Below are 25,685 nucleotides of genomic sequence, written 5' to 3' on the forward strand. Positions count from 1 at the left end.
TTTTCTGTGGGAGCACACATAGTCAGTTTTCTTTCCTGCTAAAAATCAGAGCCAAGGATGCCTTTCCTGAATCCTGCTGAAGTCTCTGAAATTCTTCTCTTGGTCCACATGTGTCTTCCTCTTAACTCTAGCGAGCAGCTGTTCTTCATCATTCTGGGTATCTTGGATGCAGTTTGCTGACCAGCTTCCTTTCAAGGCATTTCTTTATGTCTTCATTTCTACTACCATTTACCTGCTCACCACTGTTTCCTTTGTTCCCACACTATCCCTAAATTCTATGGGGTAAACGTGATTTCTAATAGTCGGGTGGGAAGGACTGCCTAAAATACACTGTAGAAAAAGAGTCTGAGGCTGTCTGAGAGACCACAGGGTTAAGGTTTGCAACTCAAGGAGAGTAGAGGGGAATGATGGGTAGGAGCCTTGTGCCATTACTTCCAACCCTTTATTCAGTGTTTAGTGTTGTCTGACAGTTAGACAAGTGTGTTCTTCTTTCTCCTTGAAGTTCTTACGTCAGTGGTACCAGCTGTGTTTTAAATGATGATCCCAATCCTTGTCCCTGCCAAAAACTTTGTGCTAAATTTGAGGATGATATTTTCACTGATGTTTTAAATGTATTATTCTTGAAACATACACGATCTCCTATTGCTTATAGCACATGCCATATAAATTTCACAGAGTTAATGTATCTCTTTGCTTCAGCTGGTCTGAAAACCATATCCCCTTCCCTTTGCTTCACAGTTTTCAATTTTCATACATTGCTATCTGATTTAACATTTCTATGTCTGGGAAACCCTTAAGGATTGCCTCTCAGATACCATGTGACATCAGGTTATGTGTACGCTCTCTCCCCTGCCTGTTCATCTGCTGTTCATGTCCATTACCTCTTTCATAGTTTGTCCTCTTTACTTCCCTGTGCTCTGTAAGTGATTTCCTTGATTCATCCTCTGCTTCACACACAGTCTCTCGTCACATGTGTTTAATCTCCATTTAATTCACTTGAAGATACACACTTTTCCCCCTTACAGATCCTAAAGTAGTTTTTCAGAAAGCCCACCACTTTAAGCAGTCTCTCTTTTACTATCCTATTTATTTTTGCTCTATCCATTTTTTTCATATTTTCAATGACTTTATCTACACCTCTATTATATGGTGTAAATGAAGTATCATTGGCCGATTGACAGCTCTTGAACAACCAACCCATCTCCTATTACGTTGGTTGACCTCAAGAGGTACATTTTATCTAGGGGTACTGAAGTGGCTTTGTGGGGAAATTTCTGCTTGTGCTTTCTCCCAACAGTTTTTGTTGAAAATTTTGCTTGGCATATCAGCAGCTGAACACCAAATGCTGTTGTGGAGCATGTTGTGGAGCATCTGCGCAAAGCACAGACCTGGGATCTGCCGTTCCATGTTTGCCATTTTCCCTGCCATGGCTACAGGCAGGCAAGACATGCTCTTTATCTTCTGAGGGCCTCGGGGAGATCTTCAGTGATAGAGCTGACCTCATGGCTAGAGGTACCACTGGGAAAATAAATCCTTCCTTTATTAGAATTTTCACATCTTTAATTATGTCTTCCTATATGATTTAAATACAGATACACAAACTTCGAAGTTTACTTCCCATTCTGATGAAGACTTTTCTCCTTAAGTTTTAGCATCTGAAAGTTTTCAATGTCTTCTGTTGAGTTCAAGTCTAGATTACTGATCTGATCTCAAGTTTTTATAAATTGTTCAAAACTTCTATTAGTCACAGTAGGAATGGGGAGTTCTAGTTTAGACTAATCTGCAAGACAGTGAAGACACTCAAGAGATTCTTATAATACATATGTTTTGAGGAATTGAAAGCAGACATGTGAATCCAGAAGGGAATTCAGTGGAATTTCCTCCTCTCTAAACGAGAACCACAGCTTGGTTTCATAGAGAAATAAAGAGTCTGCTGTCCCTCAGAGAACTCACCACATAGTCGTCAACAACAATGAACAGCTCAATAAATTTTTCTTTGTGGAAGCCCTGAAAACAGACAAAAAGTTATATGAAACCTACCACTAGTTCACTAGAAAGCACCAACTTCTCATGATAAGGAATCTTAATGCTATTGCATTTGAAGGTGAAGCAAATGAGTGCATCTAATCTGTCTATGACTTTTCTTATTAAAGCACCTGAACCTACACACTAGATTTTAATAATCCTTGAGTAACAACCCATTGTCTACTGTTTTGCCTTTTTTGTTTAGTCTTCCAGCTCAAAATAAGAGTTGTAAATTATTACAAATTAAGTAATTTTATATTCTAGGTTTCCTGTTTTCAAAACAGTTTGTAACTAAGTCCATGTGTCACTAGCCCATATATTTGTGTATTTATTTCTATATATGCAACCATAAAGTATATGCCTGCATCCATGTATATGTAACTGAGAAACAGTGAAGAATGCCCATATTTCTCCTCAGTGTTCCTCGCCCCTCTTCACTGTGTGCTATTCTCCACTCCAAAGGACACTTATAAGCACTACTAATTATAGACCTTTCCTTTATAGGAAACACAAATAGTAGGAACTTCTGAGTTTTTAGTTCTATGGGGCAAGTGCATTTTCTGAACAGTGTCCAGGGCTATGCTTCATGCTTTGACTAAGTCATTCTTTGATGAACTATGTGATTATTTATCCAATGAGGTACTCAACAAAGAAACACCTGTGAAGTATGTAATGTTTTAGACCCTCACTGCCTAGACCCTGAGCATGAGAAGGAAAGCAAGCCTACCAGCTAACATCTAGGGGAGAGTCAAGAAGACAATATCTGATTGTGGGGAAGCCTAAAAGCTTCTTGCCGTCAGTCATCCCACCAGAAACTAAACTTGTTATCATCCTTGGTTGTCTTTTATCAAAACATTGAGTCTGATATAAGAGGTAAGTTTGTCATCAACAACTTCTCCCGAAGTGGTAGAAAACAGTAGGCTAGGAAGCTTTTTTTTTTTTAATTGAAACTGATGGAACAAACTGGAATTTGCTGAAGAGGAAAAAATACTTTCTACATAGATATGAAGAAGTCTGAAGTTCAGCCTTTGGATCATGAGTTTCCAGTTTAGAAGAGGGCCTGTGTTCCACTACCTGTGTGCACAGACTTTTTCTTGAAGGATCATAAAGGAAATCTGAAGTAATTTTTTTTCTTAAAGTAAAGAGGATTTAGAATACTCACTTCCAGTTTGTGCTCGTTTATGTTTTTAACATCTATTGGAACAGACTTCTCGGTAAAATTGAGCCCCGCACAGGAGTAATTGGTAGCATAGGGTGCCTTAACGTTGTATTTGAACACCAAATGTTCTCCGTCATCTGAGTATTTCACTGGTTCAATGAGATACCGTTGGTCCTTCACTCTGAAGAAGCCCCTGTGGAAATGGCAACACAACATTTCAAATCTGTAGCTTTCCCATTCATTTTATTAACATTAGCATTCTCAGAAAGGGAAACTACTGGATCCAAACTTCCTGAGCTGGGTGATCTTGGTGGCAAACAAGTGACCCAGCGTGTGGCCTTTAACTGAGTCAGCTTAATCTTTGTCCTCAAAAGCTTGTCAGCACGATTTCTGCTTAGAGCATAGGTCAAAAACAGTTCTCATCCAAGGGAGAGCAATTCCCTCCCTCTTTCCTTTTAAGAGGCCAAGAGCAGCACCACCTCTATGGGGTCAGATAGTCCAAGGTCATGGGGGAGCAAATACCGACTACTGCAGTATCTGTTGCCTTAAAGTTTTTGCATACATTTGATAAATTTATCATGTGCTAATTGTAGAGTAAGTATCTAAAGGTACAGATACTACTGCCTGGTTGTTTTGTCATAAAAGAGGTTCTCACTCACGAGCACTCTGGGAGCTCCTTAAAGAAAGTCAAGAAAAATGAACCATCTCTCCTCACATTTTCCATTCTTATATTTAAGTCCAAAACTGACAGAAAAAAATTATAAGCTTTATTTCTAACTTTTTATTTTCTAAACCAGAATGAGCCTGGCATAGTATAAAGAAAAATGACCGGAGCACCCACAGACCCCAGATTCAGAAGACCTGTACTGGGGGATCAGCTGAATATCTGCAAGTTCTGTGCTCTTAAGCAGCTGCATGCTCTCGGCATCCTGACCTCTAATATGAGAGCACATGCCAGTGTTCTGGAATCTGCCAGCTCTGAATCCTTCCGTCCTGTGCTGGACTCACCTTCTTGAGGGCTGTGTTTCAGGCATCTTGCTATTGAGCATCAAGCACAGGCTGGAGTCCACATGCATGACTGAGAGCATGCGGCGCCCCCTTTTCACTACCTTTTAAGCTTACTAGACTAGTGAAAAGAAATCAGCCAAGTGGCTGCCATTGAAATCTCTAGGGCATGAGTTAGGAAGGTACTCTGTCTTACCTCAGACCGTTGCAAGTGTTGATGCTAGCCGCAGAATCGAATTCATGTATGATGGACCCTTGGTAAAAACAGTGGTCCTAAAACAGAAGAGTTGATTAAGGCAGGTATAAATACTGGGACTGGAAAAATATTAGTAGCTAAGAATTTCTGTTGAGAATAAACCAGTATTTCACAAGTGACATTTGCGTTGAATTTCTTCACAGTATTCATTTAAGACATTTTAACCTGATTTAGAGACCTTTAATTCTAATTGATTAACTACTTTGGATAAACCCATATCTAAATTATTTCCTCATACATTTACCTATTAGGTGATCAGACCAGTTTCATATATGACTCCTTCTCTTATAAATATGACTCCTTCTGTCATCCTCAAATCTTCTACAAAGTTCTGTTATTTCCCACGCTGCCTATTAAATCAAGCCAAACTTTCGATGGTTCTAAAATTAGATCTTGCTCTCCAGCCATTCCTCCCAAATGCCCTTCTCTCTTGTTTCTCTGTTTCAGTCCAGTTGGCATCTTCATTACTCCTGCTTGGTGCATTGCTCACGGTAATTCAATCAGGCAACGACTCTTTTCATCTCTTCTGTCTGCTCATTGGCCCATAGGTGACACTTTCTTTGGCCTTCCCAGTACCTTGAACTTGCTAGTCTGTATCCCTTTTGTCCTCTATTTTAAGCCGTCATGGTGATAGAGAACTTAAAGAAGTTTAAAGTTGATTTATATAGAGGAAATAGGGGTTTCAAAGGATACTTTTGGGCAGAGGAAGTCATTCTCTTGTTTAAGGGATATAGATAGAAATTTCTACAAAGGTGATGAGGAAAAGTGCAGATTCTCTATCTCTAGTAATGGTTGATGTGGAGCTTCCTCTGGAGAATGAAAAAGAGACCTTCATGATAATGCACCAACGGGCTGAACAGGTGTCACAGACCACGAAAGATCTAGTTCACTGTAGCTTTGGAGTGTTGTTTCATGTACTTAAGCTTTATCCCTTTTACTTAATTACATCCCATCTAGATATGTTATACTTATTTTGGCTCCTGCTTCAGCCTTCTTTCACTTATTACCATAGTGAATATTGAGAAACCTTAGCAAAGAATGATAGGAAACAATCTTTGCTCTGCTAGGAAGTAATCAGCTCCTTGAGGGGCTCAACAGGTCCTTTGTTCCATCCTATCACCATTTAGTAAAAGTCATCAACTCAGGGCTTGTTCCATTATAGAAGCTTTGAAATAGCCTGTACATCTGGCATTGCTGTTTAAAACCATACCAGGAAGTAACAGTTTCAGAGAGGAGTAGAGGGAAGTTTTACAAGATACCAAGATCGGTGGATGCTTGATGTGGATCTCTCCCTTTACATTGTAGTACGTCTCACTGTAATTTGAGGCGAGGAATTCCCTGAAAGAGAGAAAAGAAGTAATGAGATTTATTTATTCTAAAATCATTATACAAAAAACCAGTCATATGGTTTTAAAGCCTCAAAGATGCCTTAGAATCTCAAGAAGTCCTTTTCTGTACACACACACACACACACTTATAAACAATGTCAAGCATGTTGATGGGAAACCATTCGCAAATTGAATCTCATACTATTAGACAGGCTACAGAAAATTCGGGAAAAATTCTGACAATTTTACCAAAGCAGTATTCTTAAAACTTCAGAAAAATAATTTGTAAAGTGCAACTAGGTTTCAAACTTAGTCATAAGAGGATGGCTCAACATTTAAAACCAACGAATGTCAATCACACTATGATCATTGCTCAGAATGTGTGCTCCAGATACGACACTAGTGTGTATAAATGTGACTCCTTCCGTTTGTCTTCAGATCTTCGATACACCGATCCACTTGTGCTAAGACAAAGTAATCCCAAAACACTTCTCAGTGATCTTTCCTAATCTGATAAAGAAACCCAAAGACATATCTTTGGGTACTAAATAGACTGAGTCATGATAAGAAGCCCTTTGACAGGCCAACCAGATCTTTCTACATTGATTTATGGAGTCAGTAAAATCCCAACTCAAGTTTCAGGAGATGGTGTCTTGAATTGACAAGATGAACTTAAACTTACAAAGAAATGCATCACGACCTTCAGCATGTTTTTGTTTGTTTAAATGCATACCTTTTATATGGATATTTAGGAAAACAAGAAACAACAGTGAAGAAGGTCGCATAGAAATTTCTCTGTAATTACTAGCTTCCCTCATACTGAGAAAGAACAGTAACTCAAGTGTGTGTCAGTGTGCCGTCTTCTCCGACAGTCAAGATGGCACTCAAAACGCTCCCTAGCATCAAAATAGGAAGAGCAGATTAGTAAACAGAGAGCAGAATCTATAAGATTTTTGCTGCTAAGATATGACAGGTTTATATCTGAAGAGGAGGAATTCATGAAGATTTGAGGAATTCAAATTACTGGTAGTATGTACAAAAATGAGGCTACTATATTATCTACCCCTACAAGATATGCCACCGCATAGAACTTACCTTGACCTAAGCTGAGATGGTAGTGGACACCTATAATCCTAGCACTAGGGAGGCAGAGGCAGGAGGATAAGGAGTTTAAGGTCATCGCCATCTACATAGTAAATTTGAGGATAGTCTGGGCTATAAGAAACTCTGTAGAAAGAAAACAAGACAACTTACCTTGATTTCAGAAGGTGAAGGATTAAAGTTTTTCTGCCCAATTTTATTTCATACAACAATTCTTCTTCATATGCCTCCTGGAAAACAAGATTCTCCCTGTGACTTTGACATTTGCTTATGTAAGAGGGTGGGTAGAGCGTGGCTCTGGGGCCATAACCCACCTATAGCTCCCCACAGTAACTTCAGGGAAGAAACACTGGAAAGGTGAATTTAAAGAGAGACAGAATTATAAAGATGATTTTTACCAATTATATTTTAATTAAAAAGACATTTCTACTAAAAATATAAAATGGATAACCTATATCCACCCCTTATTCAGGAATGTATAAATCACTTTATAGTCAATTACTAATTCATATTAACTTGTCTTTATAAAAGACCTTCACTTTTTGTATTTTAAAAAAAGTTTTGTATGTATACTCTCTATATTCTTCTTCTTGTCATCATAATTCTTTATCACTTCCTCTTATAATTAGTCTCATATAGGTTTTTCATATCTGTCAGACATAAATATGAAAAGAACTTAATTTATTTACTCTGTATTAATTATCAGAAATTTAGTTTGGGATGTTTATTGAAGCTAGAGTTGTACTGTCTTCAACTTGGATAAAATAAGTAAGGCTTTTGATGCATGCTGGAAAGATGCTCTGAAGAAAAGGAACATAGATCTAGAAATTCTACCAGCACAGTCCGTTGCAGTCACGGCTGGGAATGCCAACAGAAGTATCTAGTTCTGACAGGTCAGCTTATTAGCTGTAGATGTTGTCAGTAATGAACGATGAAATTCTAGCTCTGTCTTGCCTTTGATGACTATTGGCATAGCTGTTTTCTCCTGGTATAGTTATTAGGAATTTGCTGAACTGTCAATTCATCGTGGTTTTATTTTAATATGTTGTGAGAATTCTTTATACTGCTAGTTTGTGGTTGTTGCTCATATGTGTTGTCCTTTCCTTAAATTAATTCTTAATTTGTTAGACAAAACTACTTCTTCAGGCACAGCAATTAATTGATGTGGGATTCCCCTTTGTATGCTGTGAATATCATTGATTGATAAAGGAACTGCTTTGGGCTTATAGCATGGCTATAGCGGAACAGAGCTAGGTGGGGAAAACTAAACTGAATGCTGGGAGGAAGAAGGCAGAGTCAGGGAGAAGCCATGTAGCACCGCTGGAGCCGGATAGAACTTTAGCCTACCAGTAAGCCACAGCCACGTGGAGATACACAGATTAATAGAAATGTGCTAAATTAATATGTAAGAGTTAGTCGATAAGAAGCTAGAGCTAACGGGCCAAGCAGTGATTTAATTAATACAGTTTCTGTGTGATTATTTCGCGGCTGAGCAGTCAGGAACCAACAAACAGCCTCCCTCCAACAAATAAAATCAATGGAGTAAGATTTCAAAACCACTTGAGAATATAACACTGAGTTCCCACCCAAACTTCCTATTACTAGCATATTATATCATTATAATTTTCACAACTCATGAACCAATACTCCATTATCCTTAAAGTTTATATGTATTCTTATGCTCTAAATTTTACTGGCTGTCTTTTTGGTTTTGGACAGTCCTAATCCCCATGCCCTGTTATGGTTGTCTGTCATATCCCCTTGGTTTCTCAAGCCATGAGTTTCACGGATTTTCTCTGGTTTTGATGACTTTAACATTTTTGTCTTGCATTCATCAGTTGCCTTATAGGATGTCTCTTGGGTTTTTGAATGCTTTATGAAGACTTGACTGCAATTTGTGGTTTCTCCAATGAAAGCCACTAAAGGCACTACCACAGTGTCACCTCAAGAGGTCGTACTGTCAACATGACTTCTTATGGGTGATGCTGGTCTTGGTCATCTGGCAGACATCTTACTTATTTACAATTTTCTCTTTATAAAGTGACTTTTCTTCTGCCCTATGCTTCACTTTTTGTAATGAAATTATAATGTAAAGCCCATGGTTAAGGGGTGGAGACCAACACTATACCTCCTGGAGAGGGGAGGATGGATAGAAATACTCAGTTCTTCTGTATGGAACATTGGCCTCTCCTCTGATGTGGGCTTATTTATTTTCTAATTTATTTGTATTAGTAAAGCCTCATGGATACTTCATAATTTATCTTGCAGCAAAAATAAACAACCATCATTTATCTTATTATTCATATTGTCCCATATTTTCTTTTAGGGGCTCTATAAGTTGGCTCTTGATTTCATTTGATATGTCCCCACCAATATAGATTTGGAGTTGGGGGCAGGTCTTTTGCTGCATGGGGGACACTTTTCAGTTCCAGGCTCACCCTATACATTTCCTCTATGAACCATGCTAATTTTACACAGTCAGAGTAAACCTTCTGATACAAAGCTTGGCTATCATAAGGCCACAGCTCGTGCACGGGGGACAATAGGAAGCAGGTTCCCCATTGGCTAGGTATTAGCCTTTTAGCTACATAAAGACCTGAAAAGATGAGGTAAGAGTTGAAGATCAGCAGGAAGAGCTCAGAGAGCTGCCTCATTGTTGCGTCAAGCCATGAGACCACGTGAAAAGCTGAAATATAGCTTTCAAATGACTGAGAAATCTACCAAGTGAGGGTAGGAAAAATGAGCTGCCACCATGGGAAAGGGAAGAAAGGTCATGGCACCAGGAGAAGTTTGTCTTCAGTCATTATCACGGCAGAGGACCTGTTAGTATTTTCTGTGAACCCAAGTTAGAATCTAGGATGTAGCATGCAAGTATCTAATTATAACTTTCTGAGGACACACATCTAAAATCTTTATAATCTTGGATATTGAATAAATTATAATGTTTGTTCCATCATATATATATTGTCTTATATAGTAAATATTCTTTTGAAAGTAATCTTTTAGGTATTTTTAAATGTTAATACTCAAATGAGGACATTTGCATGGCCAGGCATTTTTTGTTCCTGTGAAAGCTGTCCCTTGGGGATACAGAATCTGTACAGCAAACGTGTCTGCCACTGAAAATCCAGAAAAGCAAAATCCACAAAATAAAGGCTGGAGAGTGTATGCCAAGGTCACCAGCTCAGAAAAATTGATGGTGCATTCCACAAGTCTGCAAAGAAAAATAGAAAATAGTTTCCCCAAAGCCTGAGCAGTCCTCTCTTTTGTTTGCTAACCCACTGAGGGTCAGTTACTCCCAAACATATGCTGTAAATCAACTGGAGGTCCTCTACAGAACTGAAACCCATATTTGCTTCACAGAAACTCCTGCTCAGAGGCAGAGGCAGCTTTCTGCACTGTCAGAACATGAACAAAAGAATGACAGGGTAAACAATGCCTTGGGGACAGTAAGAGAGGCTCCAGGAAAAAGGCAGAGGGCACTTTACCTCAGGTGCATTTTGCTTCCTGGATTGTTCGTGGACATGCATTCATGCCTCCTGTGTTAAACATTTACATTCAGTTTGTAAGACATGCTTATTCTTGTTGGGTGTCAGAACATAGCTATAGAACCCAACCTGGTGAAAGTGTACCCTGAATCTGGAGATGGCCTTCTGCCTTCCTTCCAAGCTTTCCCAGACATAATCTACAAAGTATGTGCCAGGCAATTGTGTTTACATTGATCTGTCTTAAGAAAGTTCTGGGAAAGGTCTATGCTGTCAATAATTAACATGTGCTCACTGCCATTTATTAACATGTTTTTCTAATCATATTTTTCTAAACTCAAACAACCTTACTTGGATCATCATCCCTTTCTTTGTTACATTTGTGTATAAAAGTGCAGTAAGATGGAACTAAGATTGTCTACTGTATGAGAATGTAATCCACCGTGTTCTTTAAGGTCCTCAAAGACAGATCTGCATAGGCTGGTGAAAAGTCACTACCGCACAGCTGTGAAAGCCATTAAGTCGTATTTACTCAGTCAAAACACATACCGGCATGCCAGAGTCATGGGCGTGCTCAAGATCCCGCTTCCGTATCGGGGGAAGCCTTTTAGGATGAACCAGCTGTTGACCCTCTACTCCAACAATCCCCCTTTCTGGAAGGAAGCATAAAGAAGGGAAAATCCATGTATGATTACAACCCACCCTCCAGTGACTAACAAATGGATTGATGCTCTTCTAGCTCAGGTGTTTCCAATTGCCAGTCATGCAGTCACATCATCCTTGGCTGGTGATGGGAGAAAGTTGAGATGGCTGTTTACAGAGGAGGGAGACATGAACAACACTAGCAGAAGGACAAAGATACAGTGTCCTATGGCTATTTTCGCCTTTGTTATTTTTATTTTCTACATCTCTCTCCAGATGCTGCTTCCTGTCAAAGCCTGTACCAGAATGACCTATTTCAACATTAAATAACTCTTTTTTTCCCCCCTCAGTGAACTTCGCATTAGAAGTCTTAACTCTCACAGGTAAAGGTCAAAGCTTCCACTGCTGAGATAATCTTAGATAGCCCTGCGACCATGCTAAACATTCTCTTTTGTCATGGACTATCACATTGGCAGTCGGATGTGAGTTTATTCTGAATTGTGTATAGCAATAAATAGGGAATAATATGGATTTCTGGAATGTTACTCAGATTTGAATCAAGGGTTCACCAGTTTATGAGCTGTATGATCACTAGTATTTTGTCGAATCTCAACTGTCAACAAACAGTATTTTCATATTCTTTATCACTAAAAGGGAAAATAGTATAGCATTTTAAACCTTTGCCATGACATAAAAGGTAGCTAAGGACCAGCACAGTGTCTGTTCTTCTACAGGTGTTTTGCCAATACTCATTCCTGTCCCTGTCTCCTTGTCAGTGTTTAAGAGTGATAAGGGCTTTCACAGACTCATTAAATCTCATGACCAGCGGTAGCCCAATCTAAGCCCGACACAATAGCCTCAGACAAGTCACTAATGCAGTTAGAGCTTTTATAACTTACAGTTTAAATATTGTAGGTAAAGAGATCATGGATAAAGTGTAATAAATAAACCTTGCAGAAAGGAGTAACACGTACCTTCAATCTGAGAAATAAGTACAGTCATCCAAAATATACATATGGGGACCATTCTGAGTGGTTATCTGAGAAAGGCTGCACCCTACTCCTTGTTCCTGCTTCCACTGCAAGGATGCCCAGTCTAGAAGGGAGATGGGCAGTTTTGATCTTCCACAGGAAACCCTCCTCGACCCAGTTAGCTCATGAACAGCTTGAGGCTAAAACTCAGGGGTGGACAGAATGTACTAATTAAAGGCAACATTTGAGATACTGGGGGTGGAAGTGGACTTGGCACAGATGCTGCTTCATGTCTAATAGGATCATAGATGTCTTAAGACTTTTGAGGTTAAAAGAGTCAAGAATGTTTTAGGAAAAGAAATCATTGAAGTTTATTTATATATACTTTGGTTGAGGTAGGTGAAGTAGAGGACCAAATATAAAAACCACTTGAGAACACTGAACAGCAACAACAAAAAAACTAACAACAACAATAAATAAAATCCCCCAAAATAGAAAAGTCAAAATTTTATACATGTTATAAATCATATATTAATTAAAAACAAAAGGCATATTGAAAGGGAGATATAAGTAACATTATAGTGTAACACTGTTTCCTAACTAACACAAAGAAAGAAAACACAGACAGGTGTGCAAAGGGTCAATGACAAGCCTTTTCACACGTTTGTGTTATCTTCTAATGTCAGCGCACCCACTGTGTTTCCATTTGGGTTGCATCCCGTCTCCTCCTCCAGTTCTCATCGTCTTGCCCAATTCACCCCAGATAATCAGCTTCCTTCCATTTAAACAGACTCACCATACTCCCAGAAAGTCCTCCACTCTCTGATTGAGAGTTTAGTCACTCTCTGTTTCTGAACCATCCTCTTTTCAGCTCAACTCTCTCCAAGACGTCCTTCAACTTCTGGGAGTCATTTTCCTCTGTCTCATTTGTCTGTCTTAACTGACATCTGAAATTAAGACCCTTAGGGGAAATTTTCTTCACTTGAATGTCTCTCTCAAATGTTAGCATGAAGCTGGTCATCTAATATCACCCTTCCGACTTGGAGTCATTGTAGTCTCTTCATAGTTTCTTCATAGACTCTCTTGTTTTGAATACGGCAGCTGCATCTTTTCATCCACTCCAGACACACCTTCCAGTCTCTTCTGATAATGTGTATCTCCTCCATCAGCAAAGCCAGTTTGTCCTGAAGAGACAACTGATACTCTCTCCCGTGTCCTTCTCCTGTGCTGTTCCAAGACATCATTACCTCTACCCTAGTTACGGGTATATTTACGGAAATAACGTGTTAATTTATCTCACTATTTTTTTCTTGGTCCTTTGTCACACATTATGTACACATATAGGATGAGTTTATCAATGCACATCATATCTAACCACTTCTTTTCAATAAGTTTTCATCTCAGAGTCAAAGTCTGTGACAACCTCAGTCTCCCCATGATTGCTGCTTGACACTTTGTCTTCACATTTTATTCTTTATTTTCTCTGAATCAACTGTTGTGTGCTTCTGAGTGTTCCTGGAACACACCACATACATTCTACTTCAAGGGTATTACCTGGTTCTTTCTCTGCCTGGAATGTTCTCTTCAAAAATAGTCACATGACTTGCTCCCCCTCTCTTTTCAGTTCTCTATATAAATATCCTATTAGTGAGATCTTATCTAAATATTTTATGCAAAATGAGCCTCTGTGGCCCTGAATTAATCACCACTTCAAAGCATGCATTTTGCTAATCTATTTTATTTTCCAATTACCCGACTTCTCTTCTTAAAATGAAACTTTCTAAAGAAAAAAAAATCATCTGTTTTATAAGTTAATCTTCAGTACTTTGAGTAGTATGTAAACAAAACATATTTATTGAGTTAACACCTTATTAAACTTGGAGTAATATCAGTTTCAGAATAAATATTTATTAAAAAGTAAATTGTTGGGGCCTGGATATGTGGTTCAGCAGTTAAAAGTGCATATTGTTTTCATAGAAGACCTGAGTTTGGTTCCCAGCACCCAAGTTGAATGGTTCATAGCTGCCTATAACTCCAACTCTGGGAATCAGATGCCCTCTTCTGGCTTCCATGTGCACTGCACTCACAGGCACAGACATTCCTCCAGACATACACACTGGTACATGTAATTTAAAAATGAATATAGAAATTTTAAAGTAGGCTATAATTATTTCAGTATTTGATCATTAGGAAGTTCAACAGTGAAGTAAATAAATACATCCTCAGAGTCTGGGATTAATTTTCAGCACTTAAATTTTCAGCGTCATGTTTGGCCATCCTCTTCTCTCTCCAAGTTCCAGGTTCTCTTACTGTCTTTCTTCACCTGAAAAACCTCTGGTTATAGTTGTCTTTCTATCTCCACCATGTAATTAGAAAGTATGCAGTGCTTTTATTGATTAATTATGATACTAGTATAAAAGGAGATCACTAGACCAATGAAATGAATCAGTACATCTATAGACAAATACAAATATTTATAGCTAAGATCACAGGAACATGAACTGGGAAAGACATTTATTTCAGTAAATACTGCCAAGAAAATTGGTCTTCTATAAACAGAAGAATGAAAGCTGGCTACTAGCTCTCATGATTTAGAAAAATCTACCTCAATTGGATCAAGACTTAAATCTGTGACCTGGAAACATGAAGTTATAGAAGTAAACAAACAAAAAGATTCCAGAGGATTGAAATGAAAAGAATGCTTCATGGGTAAGTACCAACAAACACTAGAGGTAAAGGGAGGTTGGGAAAAACAGGATTCTGTGAAGTGATGAAGGTCTACACCAATAAGGAAACCAATATCAGAATGAAGTGATAACTTCCAGAATTGGAGAAAGCATTGGCAATCTAACAATGGGTTAAAAAGAACTCTATCTGACTTGAAAGTAAATAAACTAGCCCAAAGTCTCACTAATGACAGTCTGCTTGTAATTTTCTTTGCAGAACAGGAGCCAATTTCAGCCCATTAATTATGTTTTCAGTGCACTGAAAAGGACATCACATTCAGAATTGGGAGCTGTGTGTTCTCCATTAACTGATTCATCTACCCTTAGAAAGTCATTTATTTCTCTGGACATCAATGTCTGATTTATAAATAGGGAGTATTATCATGTTTAACCTTGAAGAGGTTTTCAACACCAAGATGCCACATTTCCATACTCTGATTCTGTGTTAGTTTTACTAAGGTCTACTTTGAGTAGAAAGTGTCATTGAAAAAGAATGAAAAGTAAAATACAACCATGAAAAATTAAACATTTTGACAACCATTTTCCATTTCACAAATGAGACAAAGCACAGATTTTTCCTATTTATATGCATAGAAAGTATCTCAGAATGAATACAACAAAATATATAAATATTAACACATTCTGATGTCTTAAGGGTAGAAGGGTACATAGAAGGCTCAGAGCACATAAATGTACGGTATCATCTCTAATCTAGTGATCTCATTAGTCATCTATTGTCACTTCAGATGATTTCCTTTATCTTTAAACACATTTTAGTAATTCTCCTGAGCATGTATTCTCTTCTATAAATCTCACTAGTTTTCAAAAACACTCAGAAAGAATTTTCAACTATAACTGTCCCAGGTTCTTGAATTTTCTCCTGAAGACAATCTCTCAAATCTTTGTCCTCAGTGCTCTGCACAGCCTTCTCATCAAGCCATCAGTGACCTTCAGATTTTAAATGCAATTACCTTTCTCAGTATTTATGCTCGATTTACTGACCATTTCTCTTTCCAAGCTTTAGAAGATATTTTCTTTTCTTGATCAATAGCTTAGGGTTTTCTCCCACATGGTTGCTTTTTTTAACTCTCCCAAATATTTCTCTTCATAATTCAGATTTTGAATATTAAAGAGGATCCAAGGTTCACTTATTTCACTTACTGTGTCTTCTGTCTACAAAAACTCAGTGAAACTCAAAAATATTCACATGAATTTGCTTTTGTCTTCTGCATTTTAATGTGTCATAGATAATACACAAACTAAATGATGATCTTGATCTCCAAAACTCTTCCTCCAATTATTTTCCTTGTCTCAGAGAAATGAACACTGCCACTATGACTGCACAAGCCAAAGACACTGAAGTCATCTGGAACACTTGGCTTTCTCTCTGTCCCTTTCAGTGTGACCACCCTGAGTAAACCCACAATCAGCTCACACTTGAATTTCTACAACTTCTTTACTTATTCTAGGATTGACACATCGAGAAATCAGTAAGAGACTGAATCGTATCTGACTCTAACGAAGCTAAAAAGTTCCCCATCACCAAGAGATATTACAGCTGGCTGAACCATGGTAATATCTTAGCACATTCCTTGTGTATTTGTGATGATGCTACTCCTAGGTTACTACACAGTCACTCATAAAAATAATGCTTGGTATTAAGAATAAGCATCTGATATCAGGCTTTATAATAAAGAGAAAAAATATTTTTAATGTATTGTTTTGATAAGACTTGTAGTTTTATCATTATTTTAAAGTGTGCTCCTGTTTACAAAAGAAAGATGCTTATACTAGAATAGTATTCCATGTTAAGCCAGCAGCATGCTTGCATGTGTGTGTGTGTGTGTGTGTGTGTGAGAGAGAGAGAGAGAGAGAGAGAGAGAGAGAGAGAGAGATGCTGATGTTTGCACAATAACCACAATGACAAAAATAAACTTGAGATGCATCTCTTGGGCGTCACCTCATTAAAAGATGTATGAGTATTTGTTTTACATCCAGTTCCCTGAATTATGATGCAATATAGATTAGTGTCAGTTGTTACATCTCTAACATCCATAATAGTCTTTTGTATGCAGTGGGCTCTCACTAAATGCTTCTAGTAAATTCCCCATTTGCTTAAGGATCGTTGTTATAGTTTGTGTTTTGTTGTCAAGAACCAAAGTATCAATAGAGATTTACTGAGACCCCAGATTCTTTACCTTATTGCCTAGTCATTCCTAGTTGTCATGGATTGCCTAATATAAGAAAACTTAGGGTATCATGACCAGGCACTACTTGAAAAATATTTTATAGTCACTATCAACAACAAATTAAGGGTTTTATTTTTAACAGAATTCTTTGAGTGGCCTACTCATTTCTTAGTACCCCTATCTCTTTCATTGTCTCACCTGTGTGAATTCTCCTACAAAGTTGTCCTTCCTTTCATCTTCCTACAGCTTAGTTCCAAGAACCTTTCAAGGTTGACTAGACAGAACTGAAAGCACCAGTTAGCCTTTGGTGGTTAAATCATACTCTTTACTTGATGCCAATTTTCTCCTTCAGCTTGGCAATGTGATAAGTAACTTTAGGACATGGGCTTCTCCACTGTCCACTTCCCAAACCCACACATCTGGCACCACATTAATGGTAATTCTGGCTTTCTCTGACTTCCAAAACCCTGAATACCTCTGCCTTCCTGTCTATGAGGATGTGAATACCTTTGAGTGAATTTTGATGCTTTTCTTTTATTGGGGGAACTTGTGATGGTAAGACCTATAGTGTTTAGTAAGTTTCTGCATTGGTGTAGACTTGAGACCTAGACATAGTGTTATGTCTGAAGGTATATATAAGTCATTCCTCCATGATTGCAATCAACAACTGGGAATTTCAGGATTATTTTTTTTCTCCTCCTTTAATTTTGTCTTTGGAAACAAACAAGTGACAGCACCCTTGATTAATATTTATCCATTTCTTGAAGATTCTCCTAACCACAGGCAGATTATTGTTGAGGCTCAGTAAATAATAGTTTAAGAATTTGATTAGTAAGAGGATGCCATGATGAAACCCATTGATTTGTATGCCCATAGAAATTATTTCAAAAAGAAATTAAGAGTTAAAAAGAATTAAATCAATTTATTGGAATGCTTCTGTTGTACTTGTTTCATGGAATAGTTGGCAAGTATGTTTTTCACCTTAACCAAAGACATTTCTACAATGTTCAGTTTTCTAGATTTTAGGTTTTGTACAGAGCCACAAGCTTGTTTAAGGGCCTTGAACTGCCTCTGGATAAGAACCTTTCATAAACTATCAAATGCTCCATGCATGGCTCTATGATTTTTAATAACTTGGGTATCCATCATACTCCAGGACAGAGCATGGAGATGATGCCACAATAGTAGGTAGCAGGTGGGTGATGAAGAGCTCAGGCTCCATGGAAAAAAAAAAACATGAAATGTATTCTGAAAATATTCTGATCAATATTTTAATCACAAAAATAGTGTCATGACCAGTGTTTTCTGGCTAAGAACACAGAAATAATGGGGTTTGAAGGTGTAGGTAACCATTTTGGTTGAGACAAACTGATAGCCATAAAGAATAATTTGATTTTAATTTAGTTTTTATTCATGCCAATATATTTTATTTTTATTCATATGTTTATAGAATTTTATCCCTGGTCCCTTTTCTTACATAGGAAAAATATCCAAATTGTATTTAGTATGGGACAGAGTAAGATATCATGATTTCTTGCTGGTTTTAGAGGGGTAGCTTTTCTCTGTGATTTGAAAAACCTGTGATTTTTCTGAATTTTAAGAAATATAGTGAGGGGCTGGAGAGATGACTCAGTGGTTAAGATCATATAGTCTTCTTTCATAGTACCTGGGTTTGATTCCAGTGCCCACATGGCAACTTACAACCATCCATTACTTACAATTCTAGGGAATCTGACACTCTCTTGTGGCCTTCAAGGGTACCAGGCATGTACATGATGCACAGACATACATGAAGACAAAATATTCACATACATAAAATAAAATAAAAAATAATAAGCAACCATAGATCTTCCTCAGTAAGGAGAAAGAACAGCCTAAGGCACAAGCCACAATCAGGTTTATAAGTAAAACTTTATTTAAACATAGTCATGCCCGTGTATTTCTTACACATAAGGGCAGGCAAACCTTTGCTCAAGTCCTCCTCTCCTAACTGCCACATTGGGATATCAAACTTCCGGCACACTTACTAACTGGGAACAGGTACACTTAAGCCATGGTAGTCTTCCTGACTCTCCTGAGCAAGAAGTTTCCCATTAATGTCTTAAAATGTAATCAAATCAATTTATTTGTTTAAATCTTCTAATGAATTTTTATCAGCCTGAAACTAAAATTTAAGTCTCTAATGTGGGAGTCCCCTCTGTGTGCTGTGATTACCATTAGTAAATAAAGAAACTGCTTTGGACCTATAGCAAGGCAGAACTTAGGTAGACAGGAAAAGCTAGGCTGAATGCTGGGAAAAAGAAGGACGGAGTCAGAGAGAAGCCATGGAGCTGCAGAAGATAGACGCTGGGAACTTTAGTCCATAAGTCACAGCCATGTGGCTATACACAGATTAATATAAATGAGTTAAATTAAGATGTAAGGATTATCCAATAAGAAGATAGAGCTAATAGACTAAGCAGTGATTTAATTAATACAGTTTCTGTGTGATTATTTCAGGTCTAAGCCAAGTCTAAGCTAGCCAGGCAGGTAACCAATAAGTGGCCCTTTCTTACAAGTCTCGTCTTCCCCAACCCACAAATCCTACTTCCTTGGTCTCTTTCTGCCTAGACTTCTGTGTCTACACACAGATGATCCCCACTGCTCTCCTCTCAGTGCTTTGTATACTTTTTACATGTAGCATAAAACTTCAACACTTGCAGAATCTATGAAACTTCAAGATGACCGTGTAGAGCCATGAGATTGATACTGAGTGCACTGGGTTCCAAGTCTACATTCCAGTCCTCAGTCAATGCTACCCCTGCCTACACCTTGCTCTGGAGTAACCAGATAATGTTGGTCATGAGACAATAATGTAGTTTCTTTTTTTTTACTTTATACGTGTACACAATGAAATAGGATCACATCTATCCCCTATATTCCTCCTATAATTCTTCCCATAATCTGATGACACAGCCCCCTCTCAACTTCATGTATATGTTTTGTTTTGTATTTTGGATACTGCTAAGTTCACCTAGTGGTGTCTGCATTATAGTGACTGGACGGCATCTACAGGAGTATGGGGAATGTACCATAAGAAACACCCTTAAGAGGAATAATTGTTCCTCCATCAGCAGCTAGTAGCTCCTCAGCGAGAGGTGAGCCTTGAGATTTTAATCTATGCTCGAAATTTGCTGATTTGGTTTGCACCAGTAACCATGGGTACTGTGAACTCCTGAGTGCAAGAACTACAGATGTCATGTTCAAAAGACAGCATTTCACACATTCCTTGCCATCCTCAAGCCCTTAAATTCTTTCCACAACTCCTGTGATGTTCCCTGAGTCTTGCTGGTGGAAAGCTTCATTTCAATGTCTCATGTAGGACTGAGTCCTCAGTGTCTCACTCAATCTCAGCACTTCCACCAGTAACAGATCTCTGCATTAACTGCTGCCCACTGCAAAAAGAAACTTCTGTGACCAAGGTTGGGAGCAGCCCTGGTAAATGACTCTAAACACGAATAATTAGAAGGTGGTTTGACAGACTAAACATTTGTAATTTATAATCTTGGTTTCCAGCACAGCATTAGAAGTAAAAGGGCATTGAGACTGAATTGCTTTTATTAGACTGGCCCATGGGCATGCCTGTGGGCACTGAGGAGCAGATTCTTACTGGTGTCTGAAAAGTCTAGAAGAAAAAGTTGCAAGATACTTTACACTAACTGTGGGTATAGAAAATTCATCAAAACATCCACTTTAACTTTTTTTCTATGGACAATGATCTTTCTACTCAAAAAATATGAATATCAGGCAGGCTAAATTCTAAGGAAACAAAAATCAAGCATAAATAAGTAACCATGAAAGTCTTGCTTCAGTGTAACAACAACCCTTACAGCTTAAACTTTTGCAGTTACACAGTAGTTATAACCCAGGGTTTTTGTTCATTTGTTTGTTTTGTTTTTTTACATGGAGGCATAGTGTTTTCTCAAAGATGTATTTCCTTCTCAGGGAGTTTATTGTCTGTCCCTAAAAGTATCTGTAGTATATAGTTTACTGAGCAGAGATTAAGTGGGAATATGGAGAAGAGAATTAAATGAAAAGCCTCAAACAGCCAATAAAATAGAATATTGCATCATTGTGCAATACGTATGTGCACAGTGAGATAGAAGAAACCCTGCTGAACTATTTCCTACTAATAAATGTGGGGAAAGAGTTGTTATTGCCTTCAGTTGTGCACCCACAGCTTTTTTTTTAATTTAATTTTTTTTTTTTTTTTTTTTTGCCGTAGACCGTGCACCCACAGCTTTAAGAGGTAGTCAATACAATGGTCACACAGATGGCCCTGGTTAAATGAAATAGATCACAAAAGCAAACCAAAGTCACAGATCTCAAAAAGAGACTGTCGGGGAAAGAGAAGGTTTATGAGAGTGGGAGAAGGTAAGAGAAGGTTGGGGGAAAATAACCTGGAAGCACTATGTGTATGCATGAAATAGTCAAAGAATTGATGCCCTTAAAGCAAAAAGAGAGAAAACAAAAGAAAGAAGAGACAGAGACGAAAATCCTTGTACTATTCTTTGTGAAAGTTGATGCCATCATGTTCTCATTAATTAAACAGCTAATCTTCTCTCTTGAAATAATTGACTTCGTAATGATACGTCTAGTCGTCACTTTTCCTGGACACTGGAGCACAGTCCTCTGCTGAATGTTTGTGATTGATTGTGTGAGATTGTGTGGTGTAGCAGGGTACAGTATACAATAGACACATGGAAAGGTTCTCACCAAACAGATCTGGGTTATTCTCTCCTCAGTCAGAGAGATGACAATGCTTTGGAAGGTTTTGAAAAAAGAAAATCTAGATGTTAAAACTGAGGAGGAACAAAAAGAGAAACAATGTCTATACCAATGCTTGCAGACACTATGCTGTATTCATTAAATGCTTACTGTATCTGATGCATATAGCTAAACAATGATATCTATTCACATTGTTAAAAAGTGCACACCGTTGTGAGATGCTCATGCTGTGCCTTTGTCTATCCATGCAGTCAGTATTCATGCATTTGCGGGGTGGGGGGGGCGGAATCTGCAGATGAACAAACCTGCTTCACTTTCCATTTTTATACAGGTGAGACTCCATTTCAAGTCTTTCCCACAGAGCCAATGTCTTTCCTACTGATTCTATTAAAGGTATATGATCATTATTATTTTAATCCTGTCTCCTTCCCCTGCCAAGAATTCTCTCAAGCAGCTATAAATTCCACTGGAGTCATAGGAAAATTGAAAGTAACTAGGAATACATACTTCCCCAGAAACTCAAGCCATCACTGCTAGGAATCAATACACACCCTAGCCATGTCTTAGTCTAAAATTAGCTCACAATCCATTAAGGTTGTCGAGATTGAAGGCATCTTCTGACTCTTAAATGCTCTGCTCCTAATAAAGAAATCTGACCTCAGCTCCCGGCTCTGGGGGAAAGCACTTCATCTGAAAGGGTGGAATTACTGAGAGTGTTCTCAGACAGCCTTGAGCTCCCCTCTAATCCACAACAGCTATTTTGGTTTTCTAATTCTGTGGAGCTTATTTTAATTTCCCAAATGGGAGTCAAACAAAAAAGCAAAACAATGTAGATACAGGATTTTTTTTAAGAAAAAATAGATTTTCTTTTCTCATGTATTTTCTATGTGTTTCTGTAATAGACCTCTATTTAGTTCTATCTAACCCTGAAGAGAGTCCATTAATGAGGAACTACTTGACTTCTTGGATTTACTAAAAAACGAAAAGTTTAAGGACTTTACTAGAACTACTTGAGCCCAATATTGTTAGTATTAATGGTTCTTAGCCTTTTATTTGCATGTTTTTACTGTATTTTATTTATTTGGTGGGCATGTGTGGGATGTGGAGTGGAGAGTCACATGCCAGGGAACACAGGTGAGGTCACAGAGTTAGTCGCAGGAGTCAGCTTCCTCTTCCACCGTGTGGGCTCTAGAAAGCGCACTTAGGTCAGCAGGCCCGACAGCAGGCCCTCACCGTTTTATTTTTATGGAATGCAGAAAACGATTTCAGTGTCTAAATGTCTGTTCATTTTTTTTTTCTGAGGCAAATTTGCAACCATTTCATACCCTGGCTAAAATCAAAGTTTGGGATATTCATCCAGTAACAAAGAATAAATAGAAAGGATTCAGAGAATATGACTCAGTCTCGAAGGTGTCTGTTTATATCCTGAGGTAAAATGAGGCATAGGTCCCTGGGAAGACAGTCTGAGGACTTCTTGTTTTCTCTTTCACTCGAGAGAAATAACATCGATGTTTTACTCAATACATGAACAAAAGTCCTTTTCCTCCCTTCACTCAAATACGAGATAGTTTTACATTGGCTCTTTGTTGCTGTTTTCTATGGTAAGTACCAGAGAAGAGAAGAGAAGAGAAGGGTCATTATCATCGAAATACTAGTACCTAATTTGATCTAGGACACGTTCTATGCAGTCGGGGGCTCAAACTGATAATGATGACCACAGAAAACCCAAAGGTTCACCTTTCTTCATCGCAAATGTGTGCCTGCTTCTTACACAGTGTGTATCGCTGTGGTTCTCATAAAACCTCTGGTACACTGCAATGCAGAAGTAGGTAGGTTAGTCCAAATAAGAGACAGGCACACAGGAGAGGGTAGAGATTATAACGCACTTTCACTGGTAAATTCTTCCCCTTGAGCTCATTGAGAAGCTGGCTCTGGAAGCTGGGGTGCCCACACTCGGCACGCACACACTTCAGATCCAAATGTTTTGTCAAGTGTCCTCGGAAATCCCTTTTCATGGAGACAGACTGGCACCCCTCACTGTGACAGGGAGGGAAGAGAACAGAAAAACAGCCAGAGTTAAAATGTGCCATTGAGAAGAGCTAGAAGAATGAAGCCTTTTCAATGGATGTTAAAGTTGTTTACCCTGGTGGCATAAAGGTGCCTCCAATGGGACTGATAAGGTAGATGGCTGCTCAGGCATGGGAAGCTTGTCCAAGAGGAGTAAGCTCTCTATGGGCTCCAGCCGACTGCCTCAGTGAGGCTGCCCAGGGCATGTTCAAATGGATATTGGAAACCTTGATCTGTTAACACTGCCTTTCTGCCCTTATTCTTTTACTTGGAAGCCTGAGGGGACATTGTTCTGCCCAAGATTTTATCAGGAACTTCACTGGCATGTGTTCCTTACCTCTCCTCTTTGATGTGTGCTTGTGTGTGTTTAAGAAAAATTTATATATGTATATAAAACAAAGATATATATGTATATAAAACAAAGATATATCATAAGCTTATATATATATATATATAAGCTGTATGTGTGTGTGTGTGTGTGTGAAACTTTGTCTTGCTATTTGCTTAGTAAACTCACTCATTCTAAACCAAAATCGAGGCTCAGTCTCCAGACTGCAAGAAGAGGCCAAGAATCAGGCATGGACATTTACTAGTTCTTCACTGAAAGATTAGCTTAAGATAGAGATGTGATAGCAAAGCTAACTTAAAGTCTGTAGATGTCAAATTTAATGTTAGGCTAAATTAACTGGAGATCTCATTAACATGTTAGGGAAATGCAGCAAATATTCAAAACCACAATTGGATTGAAGTCAATTATTTTCAGAAGGAAATTATTTAACAAATCAACAGCTTAATGTAGTCTAATAGACAGTAAATAACATTTTTAAATATGCATTTGACCTGTACATAGCTCTGCACATTCCAAGTCTGTTCCTTCTGGGTTATTATGTATGACCCTTGTGACTGTCATTAGAAATTAGAAATTGTCTTTATGTCACAGGTTATGAGTAATGAAATTTAGAAAGAATAAATGACCAGGCTAGCATTTGGCTAAAATGTAAAAATCACCATTAGAAAAACAAACAAATATAAAAAGCAAACAAAACCATACTAAGTGAAGAAAAACAAGAAAAAAGAATAAAGAGAATAGTTCTAGTTTCCCTGAGGTCAAGGAATTGAGAACAGTTGTCTGTGAGCCACAAAGTCCAAGCACAGTGCTATCAAATAATGTTTTTCCCTTTCCCTAATCATGCAGAATGGCATGAACAAACTGATTTTTCTCAGTAGGGCAGACCCACATATTTATAAATCTTGACAGAGTTAAAGAGCTTCCTCCTGTTTGAAATAAGGATGTGGGGCTAGAGAGATGGTTCAGTAGGTAGGAAAGTGTGTTGCTCTTTAAGAAGATTCAAGCTTAGTTCTGAGCACACACGTAGGTGATGTGAAACTGCTTATAGCTAATTCTACGTCTGGGGATTCTTACTACTTTTCCTCGTCTCCTGGAACACCCTTACACATATGCATACACAGACACACACAAGCATACACACAAATAAATAATAAACTAAATAAGCAAAACTAAAAACAGGGAGGTTTGTTAAGATAACAAAAATAATGTATTCATGGGTGAAATTGTATCATTCATTTTTTTTCTGTTTATTTTGATTTTATTTTTGCAATGGAAACTTTCTATAAAGCCCTGGGTCGCCTAATAGTATGGAGCCACAGCTCGTCTTGAAATAGAGGTAATACTTCGGTCTCAGCCGTAAAACTTCACATACTCATAATAGCATAATGGCCCGAAACCACATGTAGTCACAGCACAGTGAATGGCACTATCAGGAGACAAGCCTGGAATGATGCAAACAGCAAGACAAAAGCAAGGTGTGGTACACGCTGGCTCCTCAGTGAGATAAACATATTTCATAGCGGAACTTTGTGGTCAAAAGAGAAAGACAAAGGTATTTAAGCACTAAAAGTATAGTGAGAATTCCATTTTAGGAAAAGACTGTGTTACAGAAGTG

At 38.2% G+C, this 25,685-nt stretch overlaps 1 protein-coding gene across 2 annotated transcripts in view; it reads right to left on the bottom strand.

Moving 5' to 3' along the window:
* Positions 1–12,027, bottom strand: part of Adam7 (ADAM metallopeptidase domain 7) — a 35,690-nt gene extending 23,663 nt beyond the window's left edge. Inside the window, exons 1-7 of one of the 2 annotated variants that reach the window (XM_048422142.3) lie at positions 11,976–12,027; positions 10,909–11,012; positions 7,028–7,104; positions 5,705–5,783; positions 4,386–4,462; positions 3,188–3,377; positions 1,954–2,007 (exon numbers count right to left, since the gene is read on the bottom strand). In XM_048422142.3, coding sequence (XP_048278099.3) covers positions 1,954–2,007; positions 3,188–3,377; positions 4,386–4,462; positions 5,705–5,783; positions 7,028–7,104; positions 10,909–11,012; positions 11,976–12,027 — 633 coding nt within the window. Of the gene's footprint in view, positions 1–1,953; positions 2,008–3,187; positions 3,378–4,385; positions 4,463–5,704; positions 5,784–7,027; positions 7,105–10,908; positions 11,013–11,971 lie in introns of both variants that reach the window. The other variant, XM_085698103.2, reaches the window with a different exon arrangement.
* Between the last annotated feature and the right edge of the window lie 13,658 nt (positions 12,028–25,685).

The sequence above is a fragment of the Myodes glareolus genome, chromosome 12 (genome assembly GCF_982192425.1).
Source record: "Myodes glareolus chromosome 12, mMyoGla1.1, whole genome shotgun sequence".
In the NCBI taxonomy this organism is placed as follows: Eukaryota; Metazoa; Chordata; class Mammalia; order Rodentia; family Cricetidae; genus Myodes; species Myodes glareolus.